General features: G+C 35.1%; 1 protein-coding gene across 3 annotated transcripts in view; it reads right to left on the bottom strand.

Moving 5' to 3' along the window:
• The window catches only part of LRBA (LPS responsive beige-like anchor protein), a 427822-nt gene that overhangs the window by 301247 nt on the left and 100701 nt on the right, over window positions 1-25874 (bottom strand). For all 3 annotated transcript variants that reach the window (XM_088132764.1, XM_088132766.1, XM_088132765.1), the window contains exons 23-31: window positions 19418-20374; window positions 18545-18720; window positions 17202-17355; window positions 14593-14773; window positions 13195-13325; window positions 12711-12818; window positions 11274-11412; window positions 9326-9773; window positions 1143-1273 (exon numbers count right to left, since the gene is read on the bottom strand). In XM_088132764.1, the coding sequence (XP_087988890.1) occupies window positions 1143-1273; window positions 9326-9773; window positions 11274-11412; window positions 12711-12818; window positions 13195-13325; window positions 14593-14773; window positions 17202-17355; window positions 18545-18720; window positions 19418-20374 (2425 nt within the window). The remainder of the gene's footprint in view (window positions 1-1142; window positions 1274-9325; window positions 9774-11273; window positions 11413-12710; window positions 12819-13194; window positions 13326-14592; window positions 14774-17201; window positions 17356-18544; window positions 18721-19417; window positions 20375-25874) is intronic.

The following is a 25874-nucleotide window of genomic DNA, read 5'->3' as shown; positions in this document are numbered from 1 at the left end:
CAACAATCAAATATAATGGATAATGCCAAAAGTCTGAATACAGTTTGGTATGTCAGTAATAACAAGTGACAACTCAGGCTTTACCTGAAGTATCCCAATATCATTTTGAAGCTTCTTTTAATAAAGCTTTTAGAAGCTGTCTATCTTTTGTATTATTATCAGTAAAGATTATTAAGTTAACAGCTATTTTTTTAAAAAATAAGAGTGAATTAACTCTCTTATTACAAATTTTAAAATTCCATGCATTTTATTTTTCTTTAGTTATCTGTTGGTTTAGGACTGTAACATAAATCTGGTTTGGTAGAAGAAATATCATAAATAGCCTCTGTGCAAGATTATTTCCTATTTCAAATCTGCATGAATTTCATCTCAATATTTGAATGAAGGTATTTAAATAATCAATGCACAAAGAATAACAATGGGTAGGTAAAATGATCTCTAGAGAATCACTTCTGAAGATTTTCCTAATGCTACAAGACCAAGGTTTCATACAAAATATTTCTTTCCTTCTTTTCACTAAATCACCAGAACAGATCTTATACCAAAAAAAAAAAAAAAAACAACCCAAACCCCCCCCAAAAACACCTTTTCAGCTTTGTTTACAGTATCAATTGTATTGGAGAACTAACAGGTGACTACTGATGTTTTTGCATTTTCTATTATAAAGTGTGAAATTCTGCTAGGAGGTAAAATGTTTATAGTCCAAGGCAGAATATTTGCATATTATACACTTAAGGAAGACCCAGGAGCACAAATGAATATTCTCATGTCACATGTATTGCTAAAAACTTATTTATATGGAGAAGAGGGGTAGGCTCAAAGTTCTGCATCTTAAAACTTGAAGCCCATGTAACAATCTTCCCAGTAATATCAGCAATTAAAATGGGGACATAATCCTTACTTTCCTATATTGTGCAAAAGTATTTTAAGAGCCAAATTTATAATCAATAAAAAGTGAAATTAAAAAAGAGAGTAAAGATCAGTGCTTAGGTTCCTTCTGAGTATTTCTTAGCCAAAGAAATTCAATTTTTTTTTTGTTTTCAGTGGGGTTGTATATGGTATCTCAGCAGTTGAATTACAAATATATAGTATAGTGCTTTGTTATTTTATTTTGCACTACTTATCTCCATTCCTTCACTTACTTGGAGAACCTCCAGTTACATCTGCAGCTTGTGAAGAATCCGAAGAAGAAACCACGCTAACAGCATTTGTGGGCACATTAATTGTAGCTGCAGATGAACCCATTGACTTCTTTGGTGCCACAACCACACTCCTATGACAAAAAAGAAGTATGTTACAGAGCATATTTGATATGCTTAAGAATGGAAAAATATATATTTAAAATATATAACGAACAGACTTATGCAAACTAATCAAGTTTGAAATTTGGATATTACCTCTTTTATCAGAATTATGAAAATCTTAAGTACATGTTTTAAGGATACCAATTTTTTATGCCTTATAATAAAATGTTCTAGTCTTCAAAGGTACTGGGAGACACATTCTGATTTTGGCCTCTATAGACTAACACAGTTCTCCTATATCAACATTTTACATGTATTATTTTTATCAAAAACTACAAAAGGGTTTTCAGACAAAGCAGTCATCACTGGAATCAATATGCTTAAAATATAGTAGATGTTTGCTCAAGAGTTTAAATAAATTGAAGACTGTTTAAAGAGAAGTTCAAAATTAAACTGGACCAATAATATGTTTTTAAGTTTGTAAGTAAGTTATTATAGAAATGACCTGTGAAATCAGTGCTCTAACCTGAATACCCTAAATTATTCAAAACTGAATATAATCCATGTTTCAGACATGTATTAGAAAGAATAATTGTGACAAACCAGTTTCAATTAAATAGTAATGTTTTATTCCAAACATCTAAAATACCCAGTTAACCATACAGTAAGGACACTTTTAATTGCAAGTTAGCTCCATAAACATACAAAACGCCAGCTAATGAGCTAAGGAATACAGCTGATATATATTATGCACTCCCAAAGCAGTGCTTCTTTTTAATTGCCTGGTGTTAACTATAAGCCAAAAGTCTTCAACATTCAATTTATTTAATCACATATTCTGTTGACAGTACTGTTAAGTATTGGTTGAACGTATTCCCTTAATAGCATTAAAAGTATGTAGTTTCTAAATAAAACATGATAACACTGACTCCAAATTCAGGTATATAATGTAAAAACTTTCTAGCACTTTATAAATTTATTAAAAAGATTTCTTTATTTCTTCCCATTTTAAGTTCCATTGATTACTGTAACTAAACCAGGCTTGATTAATTAGATATTCTGAGCACTATGAATAGGTATTCACTATAGATGTGATAGTGTGCATTGAATCATTACAAGGGTGACTGCTAATGTTAACTATACACTAAAATATGAAGCAAAAGCCACCTGAGCCCCAAATCAAGGAATTAAGCTAAAACTGTAGATTTTTTTCACATGCACATAACCTTTCACAAAAAAACTGAATTAGGTTAGAAATAAATATTATCAGGATGTGGACTTTGATTCTGAGCTTAAATAACAATTTAAGATTAGATACTACTGATTTTAAGTGTGTGCTTAAGTACTTGAATAAAATTTAATTTTAAATGGACAGGAATACTATTAGGTATGATATACATAGAAAAATTACAGTTTTGCTATCTCATATAAAAAGCCAAGAGTTGAGATATTGTGGATATACGTTCATGCTTTTTAATATCACATTATGACTGTCAATTATCACTAAACCTTGCCATGCATCCTGTATCATTCATTGGTAGCAAGGATGCAGAAGTGTTACGATCCTTCACTGAAAGAAAAATGCTTCTTTTTTCATCCTATTGAAAGAAACTGTATGCATTTGTAGATGTGAGGCATGAATGGAAAGAAGTGAATTTGTTGGTTTATGTTTGTAAGAGATATATGTATGCAGGTGAGAATAGGAATATGTGGGGACCCTGACAGCTCTAGCTAGCATCAGGATTCAAGTAGTTGTTCATTAATAACAGATATAAACCCACTATTAAGCAATTTATTCTCAGTGTTATTACTGGATCTGGAATTTGTTCTTCAAGTACTATCACTTACACCAGCTAAAAACTTCCTATCAGCTAACAAACTGATTCTGATTTCTGACGTATATAAACTTAAAAGTGCTGTTGTCTTTTTGATGGAATCAGGATGACAGAATGGTATTTGGGTATGTTAACATAATAGCAAAACAGAAGACCCACTCTGGTGGATCAGACAAAATGCCAATTTGGTCTAGCATTTTGTTTACATAAAAATTACAGATGACAGGTAGATTTTTAATGTATATACAACAAACAATTTTTCCAAACAAATATATTGTAACACTCTGAATATATTGTTCTGAAACAATTTTACTCAGTCACACTGAATTCAATATCATATATCAGTATGATTTTAATGGAACGGTTTCTATTTTAAAATGATATAATTTTATATTAAAAAGATAATAATGCAACTTGCTCATTCCCTTTGATAGATGACTCCTATATTTACTTATCTGGGAATAAATTATATTGAATTCAATGGGACTTCTGAATAAACATGTATAGAAATAAGCAGCACTTTTTATTGCCCAACAGGTGATTTCTGAGGTAACACGTATTAAATAAAAGTCTTGGATATAACATAGTGCAATTTAATGTATTACTAGTACACAGAAAAGGAAAATGTGATCATAGCAACTGGTATAATCCTCAAGTTAACAATTCATTTGAAAATAAGCTATGAATATTATTCAAGAGACCCAATACATGACCCAGAAAATCAGGACCAGCAGACCTTGTGCTGTGTCTCTCCATGTTTTCATGATACATGGCATGGTTATCTTACCAGTCTAGCCACTTTTCACACCTATACTGATTCTGAAAATGCTAGTGGTTTCATTTCATTTACTGCACTATCCACATCAGCTTTTGACTCCAGTAGTGTAAAATGAACAGTGACTACAAACTTGCTTTTCTTCTATCAACATAAAATGAAATGAGATTATACAGAGCTATCTATGTTTTATTGGAAAAATGTAACCTGATACTTGATTCAGCAGGTACACAGGAGATAGGTCCCCCTAAAGAAGCACCCTTGTGTTTACAATTTGAGATTTTCTTATACTTTAACAAATTAAGGTTCAAATTAAGATTGCTTTCTCTTTGACTAAAGATACGATCAATCAGCCCCAACTTCATACATCTATTGCTTTATCCAATTTTGACCTAGATCAATATGTTGAAACTAGAATTGCAAAGTTACAGCTACTGTGTTTACTTATTTAATGACAAGGAAAAGGAAAGAAAACAATTGCCAAGAAATTAGAAGCATTTTTAAAGCAATTCTTCTAGGTTATTTACTAGTGAGAAAGTGCATCTATCACATGCATCCACCAAAAAAAAAAAAAAAAATCAAGGGAAAAAGTAAAGAAAAGTAGCAGAGAAAAAATATTAAAAAGATAAAAACAAAGCATATACAGTGGTGCTTAAGTTCGTGAACCTTTTTGAATTTTCAGTATTTCTGCATAAATATGACCTAAAACATGATCTGTTCTCCACACAAGCCCCAATACTAGATAAGGAGAACCCAATTAAATAAAAAACATTACACTTGTTCACTGATTTATTGAGGAAAATGATCCAAAGCCACACATTTGTGTGTGGCAAAAGTATGTGAACCTCTAGGATTATCAATTCATATCAAGGGGAAATTAGAGTCAGGTGTTTTGATCAATGGGATGATAATTAGGTGTGAGTGTGGGAGATCCTGCCTTATTTAAAAAACAGAATTCTGGATATTCACTATCAAAGTCTGATCTTCACAACACAGGGATGTGGAAGTTTGTCATATTTCAAACAAAGGAGATTTCTAAAGACCTCTGAAAAACAGTTGTTGACCAGGCTGGAAAAGGTTACAAAACTATTTCCAAAGTGTTTGGACTCTGCCAGTCCACTGTCAAGCAGATGATATACAAATGGAGGCAATTCAACACCACTGTTGCCCTTCCCAATAGTGGCTGACCAACCAAGATCACACCAAAAGCAAGGTATAAAATCTCAAAGAACCCCAGGAGTTTAAGGAATTTTAACTTTAGTTTAAGGAACTAAAGGCCTCTCTTGCATTGGTGAATGCCAGTGTTCACGAGACTACTATCAGAACACTGAACAACAATGGAGTGCATGTCAGGATTGCAAGGAGAAAACCACTACTCTCCAAAAAGATGCTGCTTATCTATGGTTTGCAAAAGACCACGTGGATAAGCCAGAAGGCTATTTGATGAATGTAGTGTGGATGGATTAGACCAAAATAGAACTTTTGGGCTTGAATGAAAAATGTTAAGTTTGGCAAACGGCAAACACTGCATTCTAGCATAAGAACTTTATCCCATCTGTGAAACATGGTGGTGGCAGTATCATGGTTTGGGCCTGCTTTGCTGCCTCTGGACCAGGACAGCTTGCCATCATTGATGGAATTATGAATCCTGAATTGGGCCAGCAAATTCTACTGGACAATGTCAGGGTATCTGACTGTGAACTGAAGCTCAAGAGAAAGTGGGTCATGCAGCAAGACAAGGACCCAAAATACACAATCACATGACCAAAGAATGGTTAGAAGAGAAGAAAGTTAACATTTGGAAAGGCCAAGTCAAACTCCTGACCTTAATCCTATAGAAATGTTGGTGAAGGACCTGAAGCAGGCAGTTAATGCAAGGAAGCCCAGCAACATCCCTGAGTTAAAACTGTTCTGTAAGGAGAAAAGGGATAAAATTCCTCCAAGCCAAGCAGGACTGATCAACAGCTACTGGAAACATTTATTTGCAGTTATTGCTGCCCAAAGGGGATAAACCAGTTACTGAAAGCAAAGGTTCACGTACTTTTGCCACACACAAATATGTAGCTTTGGATAATTTTGCTCAATAAATCAATGAACAAGTATAATGCTTTTGATACATTTGTTTAATTGGGTTCTCTTTATCTAGTTTTAGGACTTGTGTGGAGAACACATCATGCTTTAGGTCATATCTATGCAGAAATATTGAGAATTCAAAAGGGTTTACAAACCTTTAAGCATCACTGTATGAGAGAAACAGCTCTTTTGTAGACTGCTTCAAAATTCCTTGTAATGAAAACCAGTATGTCAGTCCAACTACTTGGGAAGCAATTGATATACAATATGAATTTGAAGGATATCCCTCCATATTGATGAATACAGGAGACAGAAAAACCCTTTTTAGTGCGAGCATCCAGCGGTGAGAGGCAATATGACACAGGCATCGTAAACCACATATCCATAGGGTCTAAAAGAGTCCTCAGGGTACAGGTGAAACTTAGAGACAAAACACAGAGAAACAGTTCTGCATAAATTTGCATGGGTTATTGATTAAAGAGCCCCTGGAATTTGACCTTTTACTTTGCTCTGAAAAATTCTTACAGAAGTTACATCTTTCTGTGCCTGTTACATACAAAAATCTAATACACATTATGATTACATTAAAAAAGTGACTCTGTGTATATATCTGTGTTTGCATGATATATGTAACAGTTGAAGTCATTCCTGGAATAGGTAATTTCATTTTGAGGCTAGCCTGTTTGAAGGTGCAAGATCAATACTGTACTGAAAATTAATTCAGTTCCTAAGAATTGAAGAAAACAGATGCAATAATATGAGATGGATTGATTATTACTTTACTAATTAAAAAAATAATGGTGCCTCCTTTGTATAGGTCTCTAAAATTATTTTAAAACTAAACAATTCAATACATTTTTAAGCCAATGATTAAAACATTTGCAGCGTCTACATTATTTATCTGTTTCTCCAACCCAAAACTGATGACTATTGAAATAACAAAAATACATTCTCATAATTCAATTAATTTAAATATTTGAGACTGAATGATTTCATGTATTATAAGGATAAATGGATATGCATGTTAACATACATGCATTACATTACATTACATACATGCATTACATTACATTACAAAAACCTAAAATACCTTAAAATAGGAAAATGTTTGCCTTCAAAACTAGTTTTTACTGCAAAGAACAACTATTTCTATTACTCATCTTTTACTTTTACTGAAAAACGCAATATCGGATTTTTAATAGCTAAACCACAGATAATTTTTTGCTTAATTTAATATATTTTATTCATCAGAACTTTAGATAGTTTCCAACATTTTTATAATAAAAAAAAATAAAGTACTATTTTTGCTCCAGGAAGATTATAGAGAATAAATATTGCAAACAGTCTGCCAATTCAGTGTTTCTACTTCCTTAATGAAAAAACCAGACCAGGCCTTGAACTTTTATCAAGATAAATCCCTGGCACCCACTAATCACCAGATTGAATCTCCATGTAAGATAAAAGAGTAGCTTTGGGTATGGGAATGAGCACACATCACCTTCTTGTTTGCAAAAATCCACAACCTGGCAGCCTTTCAGCTAGGTCTCACTCACGTAGCTGTTACTGTATACTCTCCAGCTATAGCTGAAAAGTTGATAATCCTTAAAATATGAGGAGAGTTTTGATTTCTGACACAACATTCCTGAGATAAATGTAGGATCAGAGAGATGCTTTGAAATTCCCAGAGATACTTTTCTGTAAAACTGGCTACATAGGAAAAACTGTTAATAAGGTGTCTTTTCCCCCCAACCCCAAAAATTAATTCACAAAGCCCTGTGTTCCACAATAGACAATTAAATATACTTTACATTAAATATAAACCAGGCACACTAAGTTCCTTAGAGCATCCTGAGGCCAGCTTGCGCCAAGTTTCAAACTGTAATGTTAGTATCGTAGTGTCTCTGGAGATAAAAACCTTTTTAAAATGTAGCTCGTTTCCTGAACAACAGGTTATAACCCATTCTATCCACAGTCATCCCAAAACTATAGCACACTTATATATAATCTGGAATAAAATGGGAGCAGAAGATGGGACAAGGTTTCACCACATGTTAAAGTCTTTAGACCACTAGAAAATTTTACGAATACTGGTTTTAGTTTTTGTCCCTTTAATACAGCAACATTATATTCTGTATTCACAAATGCATTCAAATTATTTTTGATCACTTTCTCTAACCTGCCTAATAATTGTAAATTTAAAAGTTTAGTAAGCAAAATCATATACCAATACAAAGCCATATAGATATAGTTTATTTAAATGGAACCTAAAGGTGGCTGATTTTAGCTTGAATGAATAGAATAAAATAGAGAAATGAAGCATTAAAAAAAAAATTCAGTCATGCAAAGATATTTTTGTTTTATGTTCATTTTTTTTCTTTCACAAACACTGCCTGTAGAACAGTAAATTCATTATATTTAGTCACTGAGACAATACAATAGTAACTTATCTATTACATTAACTTATTAATACAAACCACAGACTATATGAGGTGGCAAAGAGGCTTAAGGAATTAACAGTCTTAGATGCTAACTAAAAATATACACTAAACATTAAACAGAATGTCTAGGCTATGGTATAGCTCTAAGGGGCATTAAAATTCACCTGACTAATATAACTATTCATCATATGGAAAGTTTCCGACCCAGGGATGCATACACCTTCTTATGAAATTCCTGCTCTTGCAGTTCTTCCTTACTAACTATATATGTTTCAATAATACTCTATTATTTAAAAAAAGTTATGAAAGTACGCGCCTTGCCATGAGGCATCAAAACTAATTCATTTCTGTCAGTCTCGCAGAAAGAAACTATACTATCCTTCATGTCCATTATTTTGTCCCCTTAAAACAGCAACAATACATATTTTAACTTATGCTTTTATGTTGTGTACTTGTTCTCTGCAATGCAAAAAGTTTTCAACACATCACAAAGCAATCCTGAAAAAAAAGGAACTGATGCTGACTTTCCCTTTTTTGATCTAAAAAAGCTTGCTTTTTTAAAACGTTTATTTTCTCTAGCTCAACTTTTTACCACCATGGCTAAATTATTTGCATTCAACATCACAATATGAATCTCAATCCAACTGATTTTACCATGTTATTCTTCTTATTGTTTTACTTAAAAGTTGTCAAATCAATTGTTTCTTAAGTATACCTTGGAGATTTGGATTCTAAAATTATTTTTTAAATAGTTTTCACCATGCAACACATATTTCAAATTAATGTCATACTTTAAAACACTTTTATGTGTTTTATCTTTACATTATTATACTTTTAGATTTATTCAGAGCAGAATTATACTTACATGTATGCATTTTTAAGTAAAATACTAAAAGAATTCTTTTAAAAAATCTTATTTTATAAACCATTTTATATAGATCAAGGTTTAATCATCCTTACCTGTCAAAAGACTGAAATTGTATTGGTTGTGCAGCAGCCCCATCACCAAGGACTCCAAGAAAGACAGGTGGAAGAACAGTAGGGTCCACAGTGGCCCCATCTGCAGGAGCACTGACCAAACTTCTTAGGATGTCTTTCACATTGACGTTTTTTGCAGTTTGCACAGAAGATGCAATTTTACCGTCTACCTCACTATGTACTTCATTTCTGTTTTCTTGAGATATATTAACTTCTGAAGAAAGTGTACACAATATTTCACTGATTGCATCTGGACCAGTACTTATACTCTGTTTTTCTGGTTCAATAACCACCTCAGAATTGGGTCCTGATCCAGAACGTGCTTCCTCCTCAATTCCTGAATCCCTTCTTTGCGGAGACATCACACTTTCTGACTCCTCAGCAGGTTCCCGACTTAAAGTGCTAATAGTTTCAGGTCGTTTTTCCTCATCTTGAGAGATATATAAGGCATAGTATAAAATATCAGAATTACCTTAAAAGTAATAAGATCATTTTATAAAGAAATGCTGTCTTAATATAAATTAAAATGAATACGTACTCTTAAAATTTCCCATTCTTAATTCATCATAGAGACAATACTAGAGGTTACCATAACTGAGAATGCTAATTTGATTCTATGCTAGACTAATTAAACTTGCAATGTATTTATAGTACTTATGAGGTCTTTTCACTTAGTCATCAGATATTAGGGCTGAAAAGGAACTGGTTGGGTAGACAGACTACAGCTTGTCAAACAAGAACATAGTGAATCCAGAAAACAAATAAGGTTATAATGTATAGAATATCATGGCCTGCTGTTGCTGGTGGAAACTAGCTCCAGATCCAGTCCAATTTTGCTATTCTTTTAATGTTAATTTCCAGTAGAACCAACCTATCTAGAAAGAAAGTAGATGGCCTCTATATCTCTTTCCTGCCATAAAGTAGTTATCTGGAACTTTGCAACTTTGAACTTTCCAATCAGTACAAGTCATACAAGCAAAAACGGCAGGACTCTTTACCTATTAGTAAATCAATGCACAAACTTCTCTATTCCCAGCTATTTATTTATTTGACATGATCAATTTATCCCTCAGCTAAATACATTGTTGCATTTGGACTTAGACGGCCTTTCTTAAAATGTTATTTTAATTTATATCAATGTATTAACATAAAGTATCATCCAATTAACTTCTGAAGGACATTAATCCTATTTTATGTTTATTATTAATATGATTTTTTTTACCTATTAAGCTTATATAAAACTAACTAAATATTAAAAAATAATGTTCTGGGCAGTAAGCAAATCTTGTTTTGAAAAATAAATTTTTAATGATTGGTTCCAAGAACCGCTCAGGGCTAGTAAACTACCTCCATATTTAAAAGTAGTAATCAGGAAAAAAAAAATAACATAAATTTTCAAGCAGCAGATTAAATGTAATAAATCCTTCAATTCATATATTTTAAAGTATACATTATATGAACGTGTCTGTTATTAATCTAATTTTTCATAATCAAAACTGGTATCATAGGCCATGTGAACAAGTCAGTGAATTATCCAGAATGTTGACAAAGATTATTTTGAATAGAACCTAATCTAAAAATAAAAAATATTCACCATTATGCACCCAAATAATATAAATGAATAGCACAATCCTATAAATCTGTCAAACATATGCTGTAATTTGGATGTATTTACTGAACAGTAGTTTGCAGTACATGATCTACATGGCCTGTTCCCAGTCCATGATTTATAACAGAATTTCCCAACCTCAGCAAGTTTAAGATGTGTGGACTTCAACTCCCAGTTTGTATTCTCCACTTAGCTCGGCAAATGCTAAGAATTCTAGGAATTGAAGTCACATGTCTTAAAGTTGCTGAGATTTTTAATTTTACGGCTTTCCCACTCTGATAAATAATTCTTATTTCCAGGTAAGTAGCCTAAATTACTAACCTATTTTGGGTGACTGAGCAGGTTGAACTTGTCTCCGTTCATCCTGCGGTTCCAAGATATCTCTGTATTTTGATACCATGAGTACAGAGATAAAATATACTACAGCCAAAGCCAAGAACTGTGCCTGCTTACTGTCCTCCTGAAAAAACAAAACAATTATTTTATCATATTACACTATGGCCTATATTACACACAACTGCCACAAAATAATTTCCTCAAGTAAACTACAGAAAAAAATTCTACTGGGATTTATTTATTAGGGCTGTGTGAATCACTTAGAGTGATGCTTTGGAAAGCAAAATATCCCTTCAAATCTGCTGCTCAAGACATCAGGGTGCCGCATATCTTTAAAACAGCTTACTGCATCTGTTTCAAAGAGCTCCCCACAATGCCTTAGCATGAGTATGTAAGCACAGAAGACTCTTTATTCAGGGCTGCTGCCAAAAATAAGTAGAGACGTCCCTAGATTCTTCAGAAGAACATGATGCCACATCATTGATAGCAGTGGAGTTTAGAGGAGCACTTTTATAATCTGCTGAAGTATGTCTAGAACACTCCGCATTTTATTAATTTAATTTTTTTCCTTCTTAGCGTTTTTATGCAGACGGAGGGTCCATTTTTTTTTGGATTAACTGAATGTTTATCCATTGGCTGTGAGAGGAACTGACCGACCGGCTTGTCACCCAAGCCTGACATTGTGGGCTGAGAGAGAATGACTGGCTCAAAGTCACCCAGCCAGATTTCACCCCTAAGATGGGAGTAGAACTCACAGTCTCATGGTTTCTAGCCTGGAGCCTTAACCACTAGACCAATTGGCTCTGCATTTTATTCATTTTATTATTATTTATATTTTGTGCGCACAAAATCCTGATCTTTGCTAATAGCATATGTAGATAAAGTAGCAGAACATTTTGTTTCATAATTTTGAATGTTCTGTTACACAGAAGACTTCCCCCCATGAAGAAAAATTCTAATCTAGGTATTGGATATTATTCTAGTTTTATATATGAATGAGTAAAAAATCTGCACCTTCAGAATTCTTCTATCCCATTTTATTGATATGTCTGGCTACATGCTATAAATTATTTGGACTTATTTCAGTCCTGTTGAGTAAATGGAAAGAGCTTGGGCTGAACTGATGGTTGAACTACTCTAGGAACACAGTGAAAACATTCTGGCTATATAACTCTTTAATACATTCACATTCCAAGAAACAAAGAAAGAGTAGTATTTATAAAATTGAAACCACCTGCAGGAACAACTGTTAATATGATCTTAAGCCTTTCATATGACCCCAATTCCTGATTTGCTATTCACAGAGTATTTTACAATTCTTGTAGACACACTTAGATTTTGGTACCATGGGATGCTACATAAGGTTAATAACTATACTTTTTTAAAAAAAAAAAAAGCAGTTAAGTAGGAAAATTTACTCACTATATCTCTGAATACCACTGCACGGAGCCGATTAATATCCATATCCTGTAGAAGTCTGTCAATATCTCTTATTGGAGAAATCCCTCCAGTCACAATATCCACTGGACTCTGTTCAAAAGAAAACAGAGTATTTTTTTTAATTTTGAAAAGCACTGTAAAACTATCACATCTATACCTGATGAAAAATCAGTTGCATCATAGGTTTTGAAAACATTTATACAGGGTTTGAAATATAAAATAAAACTGTGGAAAATAGCTAGAAGTATTTAGGACTTATATTTAGTACATCTTTCTTCCTGAAAAGTGACAGCATTTGTATATGGAACTGTTATATATACAACTTACCATAAATGTTCATGTAATTAAAGAACCATACTTGTGTCTCTAATGACTACTTAGTATAAAAAAGCCACATAAACTTTTTCATCAGGTTATAGAGAAAAAAATCAACATTTGCCTGCATTGATTTAAAAAAAACACTTGCCTTTGCTCCAGTCCTTCCTGCTGCTATAAGGCTTTGTATTGTTTTCTGATGCTTAACATTTTCTCCACCAGCCTTCATTAATACATGCTGCTGCTGACATTCCAAACAATTTCTGACAGCTACTGCGCATACTAAAATGAAAGGATATATTTTAGGGACTGCAACCCACAAGTAAACGTAACTAACCTAAAGATAAAGGCATACAACTCATAACAAGTAGTATTTGGTTTATAATCCAAAGGACAATTAAGGGTTTTTAAAAAAAAAAAAAAAATTTATTGAGATATTTTAATATTTTTCAGTTTGTGTGACATTTCACTTTTCTTTTTTTTTAATCACAGTGAGATGCGCCAAACATTCAGTGTTGCTGCAAAATGATTCCAGAAATGCCCCATTTACCTCCACAATATTCCAAGGTGGAATCATCTATTTTTGGACTGGATTGTTCAGGCCAAAAGCAGTTTCTGATGTTATAGACATAATATTGTCATGAAGCATCTAGAGCATGACATGACTCTGAACCATCTACCTGCAGAAATACATGAAACATCCCTAGAACATTGTGATTGGCTATTCTAGAATGTTTTGCACATAAGATTCAAGAATTTCCAATTCCTTCTAGAAAGAAGAAATAATTTCTTTTCCACTCTGTAGGACATTATGCCTATTATAAAACTTCTACCAATGTTTGGAGAATTCTTTAACACAGAATGGGAGATGGTAACATTGAAGCCTATAGGGAGAATTTCTGAAAAATTGCCTCGCCTGCCTGCCTGCCTGCCTCCCTCCCTCTCCACTCCCCTCCCCTTCCTACCCGCCTATTTGTTGGATCTTAGTCCTTTCTGGCTATACAAGGTTAATCTGGATTAAGCCTAACATGCATATTATCTTGTCATTCTTAAATATAATGTGGAAGAAGTGATCACTATGCCAATTTCCTCCGATTTTCCTCCACTGGAAAACACATTTAATAATCTTATCCATAGAATGAACCAAAATGTTTTACCCATATTCTGTAAACCTTCATCATAAGATGAGATAATATATAATTCTAATTAAGAGTTCCTGGATCCTTATGTATGTGTGTGCTTGCATATATTAGATTTTACGGACCATAGGTTGACGTCTTTAAATTTGCATAAAAATCTAAACTAAATCACCCTATTATCATCTCTCTTGCCTTTGGTTTCAAATCATACTATAGTCTCAAAATAAAGAATTTGGAATTTATTTAAGTTTAGATGATGCTTCTTTCTCCAATTAGCCTTTTTTTATAAATGGCCTCCAAATCTCTGGATAGGAAGAGGGGCATGGTAAGTTTGATGACAGGTTTGAATATATTTAAGATAATTTATCTAAGACTCAAAACATTTCAATGCTAGACAACTATTTACTTACCAAGTCGAAGACACTGTCGTAAAATTCCACCAGATGACATATTTTTCTCTGACTCAATTTCAGTAAATCCAAGGGAACTTGCAAAGATTAATACATCCACAAGGCTAATTAACCTTTGAAGGAATGTTACGGAAGCTTCCACTGACAGTCCTTGAGTTGGCTCAATGCTTTCCAGTTCATGCTAGAAAATTGAAAACATTTTTTATTTCCATGTACTTTCCTAAATTACCATAATCCAATGTGTATTCTGGATGTGTGTACAAATAGACCTCACTCAGTGACTGCCTCAGGCAGCAACCACTTGAAGTTACAACGATAATGAAAAAGTACCTTTGCAACCAATGACCACATTTATGACCTCTGCAGCATCTCTGTTACTTGTTCGCCATTACAGTCAGTTAGTGCGTGTTGTCCTATTTTTTCTTCTCTCCCCGCCTCGCAGAGCAGAGAGATTGCCTAAACAAGCAATCTCTTCCACAGCTGCTTTTCTCCACAGTGCAGCATTCTCAAAAGGTGCTAACCACAAGTTAACAAGCTCAGCTCTGTGACCTTAATTAGCTGGCTGGTAGCTGCTGCCTGTAACTGATAAGACTTTAATCACTTTCACACCTTTGGCTTTTGTTTGCCTCCTAAGTAACTTGGGGCTTGGAGCCCCAAGCGCACTAGGAAAACAGCCAGGCTAGTGCATTCCTTTCAATGTGTATTCCCCATTGTGTGCCTGCTTATTTTCTTGTAATTCCTTCCTCTCCAACAAATGTAAATACAAACATTAATTCTCTTCTTGCTAATTATCCCAGCACTGATGTGAGCATTCCAAAGGATGGGGAGTAGGGGGGAAAGGAAACCCGAAGTAAAATTGTAAGCAGTCATGGTCATGTGATTTTCCACTTAGCAGCCACATCACTTAGTCACCAAGTTGCTGGTCCCAGTTATGGTTGCTAAATGACGACTACCTGTATACATGGAATTGATGTTTGAAATGTCTCAACTTATTTGTCCAACAATCTAAGATATAATGACAATATGCATAATGAACATTGGTTCCAAGTAATTATTAATGGAACAGGATGCCTTCTCTAATTTCCCCATTTTAAGAAATTAGGTAGATAATGACTGAGGAGAATTGTTCAACAGTAACATATTTGCTCATATTCATTTGGTGCATATTCTGCTAAAAGTCAACTAAAGATGTTAATAATTCTTAGTATTTTTACAGTTAACTGCTTCTTTTCCCAATGCTTAATTGATGTTGTCTACCTATATTTTTTCTGTTGTACTGATTTTTTTAAAGTTGCTGTAATCTTAATATTTCATAGTTAAAAACAGAGTATTTTGTTCTAATAAATAATATAAAAGAGTACTGTTTCAAATAAATCCACAACTGGTTCTATGAAATAGGTATAACATTAACTAAACTTGATTATTCAGATACCATAAAAAACAAACTTTAAAGTACTACAGAGAAAGGTCTGAAATAAAATGGACAAATGTGAGAGCAAAATTGCACAAAATATGGGGCGCCTATAGGTGAGAACCTGGTTGTAATTTCCCAAAAAATGGGTAGTTCAGTGAACAAGGATCAACACATTCTTGGGAAATAAAAAATGGTTATGGAAACATAACAACAGCACAGTGATAATCTTGTTCCCTTTAACCTTCTTCTGGATACAAAAGTTTCATGTCAGCCACTTCCAAAACCCTCTGAATTCCTACAGTGATTGCCTATTCCCCAGAAAAGAAATTTGTTACAGCACATCACATATGCTTGTTGTTTCTATTGTTTTGAGCTGACAGTCATGATGTCCTGTTATATATAGGAAAAGGAACTACATTAAAGTCATGGTGTCCCTATAGGACTTTTGAGAATGAGGGAAAGGGATAACATATGAGGGTAAAGGTGCATGAAGAAGCTGTATAATACTGTATATTATTGCTTAACTGGCAATCTAGACCAAAAAAATTGGTGAATCATGCCTTAAACTAATTATGAAATGCTCCAAATTACTTTCTTCTATGGTAGACTTCATGAGCAAAGCAAAAGTTGCATTTATGATGAGACTTTCACAGCAAAATAATTAGAAGTACAGAACACACAAATAGGATACCACTTCCCTCTGGTAACCCATTCAAAAATTGTTTCCTAGTCTTGGAAGCAGCAATATGCACAGGCTGATGTTATCAGTTGATATTATGCAAATACAAATGGCCAGTGCTTCAATCACATGCTTGCAACTGCCATCTTGCTCTTTTGCCCTCCTTACATATGCCCCTGGTGATACCACAGAACATCAGATTAAGAAGGAGAGCACATTTGGGCAAGGAAGGGAAGGAAAGAGACTTATTCCAAGTATCTCATCTTCAATTAACTTACATCGGATCAGAGAGAGTATTGTCATTTATCCCTTTTGACACAATGTGAAACAAGGCAAAATGAAGTCCATATCATATAATTCAGCTTTTTAGTGCTAGCTCACAGAACAATTCCCCTTCTCTCTCCCAGCAGAGCCATAAGCGAACATACCTGAGCATAATTCTTAGTTTAGTATAATTCAATGCACAAAGAAAGGCACACAAAGCCACACTTATGTATTGGAAACTGAATTTCTTACTGTAGCAGATGTAGCAGCCGAAAGCAAAGGTAATATGCCACCGCAAGCCATAATCATATTATCCATCACTTGAGAGATGAGATGAATTGTGTTATGTACAAAGATGACATTATCACTGCTATTCACAAAGTCCATCACAGTCTTGGTAGAATGACTGCTCCAAAATAAAATACACAGGTTACATGTAATTTCTGTTGCAGTGTTATAAAGTACTTATTTATTGCAGTATTATTTACTTACATCAACCAAAAATTTCTCCTGCAGCCAAGAATCACATATCAGCATCCTAAACTGCCAATACACCTTCATCTTGACCTGAAAATGCCCTCTCCTTATCCTTCTAATCCTCTCCAGAACACAGACTGGAAACTGTGCCTAAGTGTGTGGTGAATAATTATTTATTATTATGAACTCTGCTTATCTAATGCAGCAAAAGACACTGTATAAATCATCAGAATAAATTTCCCTTGAAATATAAACAAGATCTGAATTCAGGTCTCATAAGAGGAAACTTGTATCTTACAAAGATGTCGCACACTTCTCTTTCTAAGCAAAAAAGAATTTTAAAAATAGAAAGCATTAAGAAATTCAATTCCTGTTACAACAAATAAATGCAATAGGTTCCTTCTATTGCTTGGGCTTTCACCAAAGTATTCATTGCATATGTGCTTTAGTACATTTTCAATTTGGTTGATCGATAGACTAAAACTGATGAGCTGGGTAAGTTGAAATTGGACAGTTAGGCAATAATCCTTTCTGTTCATTCCTATACTGCACAAAATCATTTTCTAATATTTGATTCTGCTTTTTAGATAACACCCTTATGCTCAAGGGAACCTCTTGTAGAAGGCAACTTCTTTTTAGTAATTCTGAATGCTGCTGAAGCTTATTTTAAAAAAGCAACCACAGAGTTTCAGTAAAGCACCAGAGCGGTAGAACAGGTTGAAAGAAAAAACAGCTTACAGAGTTGGCTTGGTTTTGGAGAGGCATTATTTTTCTGTTCAAGTCAAGCAAAACCACAAGGGGAAAAAAAACATGTAGAAAGAGTATACTTTTTATGCAATGCAGTTCTTGATCCTAAACAATCCTTGTACTATAAGAAAACAGAATTCAACCGAGGGACACTTAAAAAAAAAAAAAGCAAATTGGCATGAGCAGCATTTCAAAAGATGCTAATATGCAACTTAGTCATGCAAGGCTCCAATTCAAGTTTGACAACTCAGTTATATTTTACAGTTTAACCATTTAAAATATAATTCAACTTATTTTTTCTAATTAGGATATAGTTTTACAGATTTTGCTTATCCTATGTAAACTGCCTAAGATTTCATAGATGACATTACCTTCTCCACATCTGTACATCTGTTTCTATTGAAAAGAGCAGATCTGTAAGCAAGCGCTGATGCATTTGAGACCATCGGAATTCAGGGATACGGAACATGGTAGATCTAGAATCCCTTCTCTGCCCATCTGCAGCAGTTACTACATTTTGATCCGATGAATCATATTGCCTAGATGTCTTTGCAAACAATATATATATATATATGTAAGTCAAGCTGAAGATCAAATTGAAAATATCATCTCAGCCTTAGCAAGTATCTAATTCCAGGAAAAGCTGTTCTTAGTCTAAAAGGTATGATATAGTTGATACTAATTTTACAAAGTCATGATTATTTGAGGATTATGCTTATAAAATGGCAAGCAATTATACCAATTCTATATACTACTTAGCAACTATGCCACCATCTCTGCCAGCCAAGGTAAGAATAAGCAGCAGCTAGACCTTACCACATAGGGTGCATATATTGCTGCTGCCTGTGATTTTCCTCCTTTGAGGAAGTGTGATGTAACTTGATGGTTATCCATTGGAAGGTATTTCTGCAGGAGGGAAGCACTTAGGTACATCACTTTAATTAGGAATAATGCATAAGTGATGCACATCTTAAATACATTCTAGCTTTAAATTATTTTTAAAAAATTATACAGAAAATTATGTGACACTTTATTCTCAGGTGTATAATATTTGCAGTTAAACCACCTAACTGATCTAGATCACTTTACAAATCTATTAGCATTATTAACTATAATTGCAATAAAAAGTTAGACATTCTCTCTCTCTCTCTCTCTCTCACACACACACACACACACACAATTATGCTAGCTGGTAAACATTTTTAAATTACTTAAATAGATAGGATGCAAAATGCAAAACCTACCTCAGGAATGGTTCCAGGAGGCTGATTTACTTCTGGATTTGCATGGGGTTTTAATTCTAATCTTTCAGTATCTGATGCAATGCTGGAAACATCAAGTCTGGCAATTTTCTTATCTGAAGCAATTAATGTTTCTGAAGTCTGTGGTTGCGTGTTATCTACAATTGTCTTGGTTTCAGGTTGATTAGTATTTTTGTCATCAATGTTATTCTCAGTGTCTGAGTTTGACTGAGCTCTGTTTATTTCAGGACCACTGATTTCTGGCAAGCAATCCTGCTGTTCTGTTTCCGCTGATCCTTCAACAATTTTAGGTACATCTATTGAAACAGGTCCTTTTGAAGAAGCAGCATGTTCCTCAATGGGTTTTGGAGCACATTCTTCTGATGTAAGTGCCAGATTAGTCTCCTCTTTTAAATCAACAAAATCTTCATCCTCTTCCACATATACTTCTGGTGTTACATTTTCTAAAATTTCTGGGCTTTCTAGTGTTTCTTCAGCAACGTTTTCTAAAGGTAATTGTGCATCAGTGGCAGTTACTTCTTTTTCCTCATGGTTTATTCCAGTAATTTCAGCAGTAGATTCTGAACTCTGTTTTGTCACTGGAGCTTGTAGAGGAAGATCTAAACCAGGTGCTTTATTTAAATCAGGAGTTTTCTGAGCATTTTCTATATTGGTTTTTTCTTTCCTTGTTTCTGAATTACTGTGTTCTTCAGAATCAGATAATCTACTTTCATCTCTCAAAACCCTGTTTTTCATGCTACTGTTGTTAACATCAGCTGTAGAAATATCAATTTCTTTTATTTCAAGATGATGGAGCTTCTCTGTAACTTCAGCATCTTTACTAACACCTGAGACAGTTCTAAGAATGGATGATGGACCAACATTGCAGCCTTCATCTCCTTTCTCTTCATATTCCCTGAACATCCGAGAAAGGTTCTGTTTATGTATTTCAAAAGTTACCTTTTAAAAAACAGAACAGTTGGAATTGTTTTAATTTGTAAATATTTAATGTTTATATCTTGCTAAATTTGCTATACATTTCCCCCTTAATATATAGAAGTTTGCAGAGTAATTGTAAATATATGTAATTATCACAGTATCCATATAAAGCAGTTAGATTGAATTAGTATAATTCAGTCTGGTTTTAATGGTGTGGGTTTATGGGTTTCATGGATATGTTGTAAGCTACCAGAAGTCCATGTGTTTTTGGCAGAATAAAAATATTCAAATAAATAAATAAATAAATAAATAAATAAATAAATAAATAAATAAATATCACTGTTTAGACTGAACACCTAAATATTATTTTCTTATACATTTAGAATTATCTCAAAATAAATCAATTTTCAATTCTAGAAGCATTTGGGCTGGAAAATGCCCTATAACATGCATCAGCCAGCCACATTTCCACATCTGCTTATGTGCATCTTGTCCTATACTGACATAAGATGTAGGGCAAACAGGGGATTCATTTTAATATTACTGTAATCCATTTGGTTAGGTCCAATTGTATTTACCCTTAAAGTAAAACTGACAACATTTCATGGCCAAGGCACTGCCCATATGATTGGTGGTATTTGTTGGGATTCTTATGAGGTGCAACATAATTATTAGATTTTTATTATACAGCAAAGGAAAAAGGAGGAAGAGGTTGAGGCAAATCTGATTCAGAGGAACCAGATCTTAGCATTAGAGGCATAGCACAACATGACCTACTGTTGCTGCTGACATTTCATCTACGGATACTGAGCACCTAATCTGCAAGCACATTGTTACTGTGACACCAAAGCCAGACAGATACAAAAAAACATCAGGTTGTGTTACAGCATGTTAGGCAGGACACCCTCATATGTTGCTACTCCAGAATACCTCAGTTTTTACAGTCAAGAGCTGACTAGCCCCATCAGTGCTCAGATAGAGATCCAAGCATCTAGTATACATACTATATATTCTTTAAGTTCCAATATACACTTTCTGTCTGAGAAAAACCAGGCATAGGAACTACTTTTGTGATAGCCTGGCCTTGCATAAATTCTCATGCCCAAAGCATTTCTGCCTTCCTGCTAACTTCAAGTCTTTGTCCATGCCTAACAACACCTTTTAAAAACAGAACAGTTAGAACAATTTTAATGTGTAAATCTTTAAAGTTTACATCTTGCTAAATTTGTTATACATTGTGTTCCTGTCACAGAATCCTGACCATTAGTAAGGAACTTTATGGATCTTGAACCTTTGACTGCTCTGAACTAAGTCTTTCACTATCAAGGTCACCATGGATACCTTTGCTATTATCATCCTTGGACTGCTAATTTCTTTGTGGGCTGTTGTTGTTGTTGTTTAGTCGTTAAGTCGTGTCCGACTCTTCGTGACCCCATGAACCATATTGCGCCAGGCCTTCCTGTCCTTCACTGCCTCCTTGAGTTTGCTCAGTTTTATGCTCATTGCTTCAGTGATGCCATCTAACCATCTCATCCTCTGCCGTCCTCTTCTCCTTTTGCCTTCAATCTTTCCCAGCATCAGGGTCTTCTCCAAAGAGATCTCTCTTCGCATTAGGTGACCAAAGTATCTGAGCTTGAGCTTCATTATCGATCCTTCCAATGAGCAATCAGGGTTGATTTCCTTTAAGATTGACTGGTTTGACCTCCTAGCAGTCCAGGGGACTCTCAAGAGTCTTCTCCAGCACCACAGTTCAAAGGCATCAATTCGTCGGCGCTCAGCCTTCTTTATGGTCCAGCTCTCACAGCCATACATTACTACTGGAAAAACCATAGCTTTGACTATGCGGATCTTTGTCGGCAAGGTGACGTCTCTGCTTTTTAATATGCTATCTAGGTTTGCCATAGCTTTCCTCCCAAGGAGCAAGCGTCTTTTAATTTCATGGCTGCAGTCTCCGTCTGCGGTGATCTTGGAGCCCAAATAAATGAAGTCTGTTACTGCTTCCATTGCTACCCCTTCTATTTGCCAGGAATTGATGGGTCCAAATGCCATGATCTTAGTTTTTTTAATGTTGGGTTTCAAGCCAGCTTTCACACTCTCCTCTTTCACCCTCATCAGGAGGCTCTTTAGTTCTTCTTCACTTTCTGCCATTAGGGTGGTATCGTCTGCATATCTGAGGTTATTGATGATTCTCCCTGCAATCTTAATTCGGGCTTGTGATTCTTCCAGCCTGGCATTTCTCATGATGTATTCTGCATATAGGTTAAATAAGCAGGGTGACAGTATACAGCCTTGTCGTACACCTTTCCCTATTTTGAACCAATCGGTTGTTCCATGACTGGTTCTAACTGTTGCTTCTAGGCCCGCATACAGATTTCTCAGGAGACAGGTAAGGTGGTCTGGTACTCCCATCTCTTTAAGAATTTGCCACAGTTTGTTGTGATCCACACAATCAAAGGCTTTTGCATAGTCAATGAAGCAGAAGTAGATATTTTTCTGGAACTCTCGTGCTTTCTCCATGATCCAGCGAATGTTGGCGATTTGATCTCTAGTTCCTCTGCCTCTTCGAAACCCAGCTTGTACATCCGGTAGTTCTCGGTTCATGTATTGCTGAAGCCTAGCTTGTAGGATTTTGAGCGTAACCTTGCTAGCATGTGAAATGAGTGCAATTGTGCGATAGTTTGAGCATTCTTTGGCATTGCCCTTCTTTGGAATTGGAACATAAACTGACCTTTTCCAATCCCGTGGCCACTGTTGCGTTTTCCACACTTGCTGGCATATTGAGTGCAGCACTTTAACACCATCGTCTTTTAGTATTTTAAATAACTCATCTGGAATACTGTCATCTCCACTAGCTTTGTTGTTAGCAATGCTTCCTAAGGCCCACTTGACTTCACTCTCTAGGATGTCTGGCTCAAGGTCAGTGATCACACCAGCGTGGACATCGGGGACATTAAGATCTTTCTTGTATAGTTCTTCTGTGTATTCTTGCCACCTCTTCTTAATCTCTTCTGCTTCTGTTAGGTCCCTGCCTTTTTTGTCTTTTATCATGCCCATCTTTGCACTAAACGTTCCTTTCATATCTCCAATTTTCTTGTAGAGATCTCTAGTCTTCCCCATTCTATTGTTTTCCTCAATTTCTTTGCATTGTTCATTTAAGAAGGCCTTCTTATCTCTCCTTGCTATTCTCTGGAAATCTGCATTCAGTTGCTTATATCTTTCCCTTTCAGCCTTGCTTTTCGCATTCCTTCTTTCCACAGCTATTTGTAAAGCCTCATCAGACAGCCATTTTGCTTTCTTGCATTTCTTTTTCTTTGGGATGGTTTTAGTTGTTGCCTCCTGTACAATGTTACGAACCTCCGTCCATAGTTCTTCAGGCACTCTGTCTACCAAATCTAATCCTCTAAATCTATTCATCACCTTCACTGTGTACTCACAAGGAATATGATCTAAGTCATACCTGAGTGGTCTAGTGGTTTTCCCTACATTCTTCAATTTAAGCCTAAACTTTGCAGTAAGAAGCTCATGATCTGAGCCACAGTCAGCTCCTGGTCTTGTTTTTGCTGTCTGTATAGAGCTTCTCCATCTTTGGCTGCAAAGTATATAATCAATCTGGTTTCGGTATTGACCATCTGGTGATGTCCATGTGTAGAGTCGTCTCTTGTGTTGTTGGAAAAGAGTGTTTGCTATGACTAGCTTGTTCTCTTGACAGAACTCTATTAGCCTTTGCCCTGCTTCATTTTGTACTCCAAGGCCAAACTTGCCTGTTATTCCGATTACTCCTTGACTTCCTACTTTAGCATTCCAATCCCCTATGATGAAAAGGACATCTTTTTGGTGCTAGTTCTAGAAGGTGTTGTAGGTCTTCATAGAAGTGGTCAACTTCAGCTTCTTCAGCATCAGTGGTTGGGGCATAGACTTGGATGACTGTGATATTGAATGGTTTGCCTTGGATACGCACTGAGATCATTCTGTCGTTTTTGAGGTTGTACCCCATTACTGCCTTTCCCACTCTCTTATTGACTATGAGTGCAACTCCATTTCTTCTAAGAGTTTCTTGCCCACAGTAGTAGATATAATGGTCACCCGAATTAAATTCACCCATTCCCGTCCATTTCAGTTCGCTGATTCCCAAGATGTCGATGTTCAATCTTGTCATCTCATGTTTGACCACATCCAGCTTGCCTTGGTTCATAGATCTTACATTCCAGGTACCTATACAATATTGTTCTTTACAGCATCGGACCTTCTTTTCGCTTCCAGATACATCCACAGCTGAACGTCCTTTCGGCTTTGGCCCAGCCGCTTCACTCTTTCTGGAGCTACTTGGAATTGCCCTCCGCTCTTCCCCAGTAGCATGTTGGACACCTTCCGACCTGAGGGGCTCATCTTCCGGCGTCATATCTTTTAGCCTTTTAACATTGTCCATGGGGTTTTCTTGGCAAGGATACTGGAGTGGGTTGCCATTTCCTTCTCCAGCGGACCACATTTTGTCAGAACTCTCTGTCATGACCTGTCCGTCTTGGGTGGCCCTGCACGGTATAGCTCATGGCTTCACTGAGTTATGCAAGCCCCTTTGCCACGACAAGGCAGTGATCCATGAAGGGGTCTTTGTGGGCAGGACAATTCTAAAAAATTAAAAATTCATGAGAAGCAAATTCTGTCCTGTCATTGGGTATTAGAATGTATATCATTCTGTAAGAAAGGTTTCCAGGCATATAGCTTTCCAATGATCTGTTATTTGTCCAATACTGAGTTGATATCAAGTAATACTAGCTCTCTGTTTCACTGTAATATTCTTACTGATTAACTATTGTCTTATATATAGCAAATTCTATATGGATAAACATTGTAAGATACAAATTAAAATAGAAGGATATTTTTCTTCTGAACATATTTAACATATACCTATCATATATTATATATCATATATTACATAAAATACATAATTTAAACTTCTACACTGCTGTAACAATTCAGCTAACAAGTAGGGCACAAAATATAGTTAAGGTAGTAGGAAGAATATGCTTGACAAGAGTTTGAGTTGCCCATCTTTTAATTCCATCAACATCAGAGAAAACAGGGAGAATGAGAGATAAAATAAAATCTCTAGCGATCCCAATTTCAGCATAAGACAACAGCTTTTCCTGAACCAAAATTGAATCAGTATTTTCCTCCTAGTTGCTATCATGCACTTTTCCATTTTGTTCACTCTCTCTTATCTATGTCAGCAATATATTTTTTTCATTCATCTTGACAAAGGTGCAATGAACTGAGAGATATATAGCTCAATTTTTTAAGATTCATTTCCCAAAGAGCTAACCTAAGCCCTGTAGAGTTTTTCATCACCTAACTTGGTATCTGCAGCCTTAAATATTCCCTTAGGCAAACGAGTTTCAGGGCAATAAGCTTTGACAAGGAAATTCATGGACACCTTCTCATTGAGTAACAGGGTACATATTCTATCCTGGATATCTGTAAAATGGTATTTGTTAAAGGATATATGAAATAGGAACAAGTAACA

This window comes from Python bivittatus, unplaced genomic scaffold (genome assembly GCF_059951505.1).
Source record: "Python bivittatus isolate LINGU-HERP-01145 unplaced genomic scaffold, Pbiv_v1 ctg000070_np1212, whole genome shotgun sequence".
NCBI lineage: Eukaryota > Metazoa > Chordata > Lepidosauria > Squamata > Pythonidae > Python > Python bivittatus.
The sequence above is the reverse complement of the archived record's forward strand: the minus strand, read 5'-3'. Positions and strand labels throughout refer to the sequence as shown.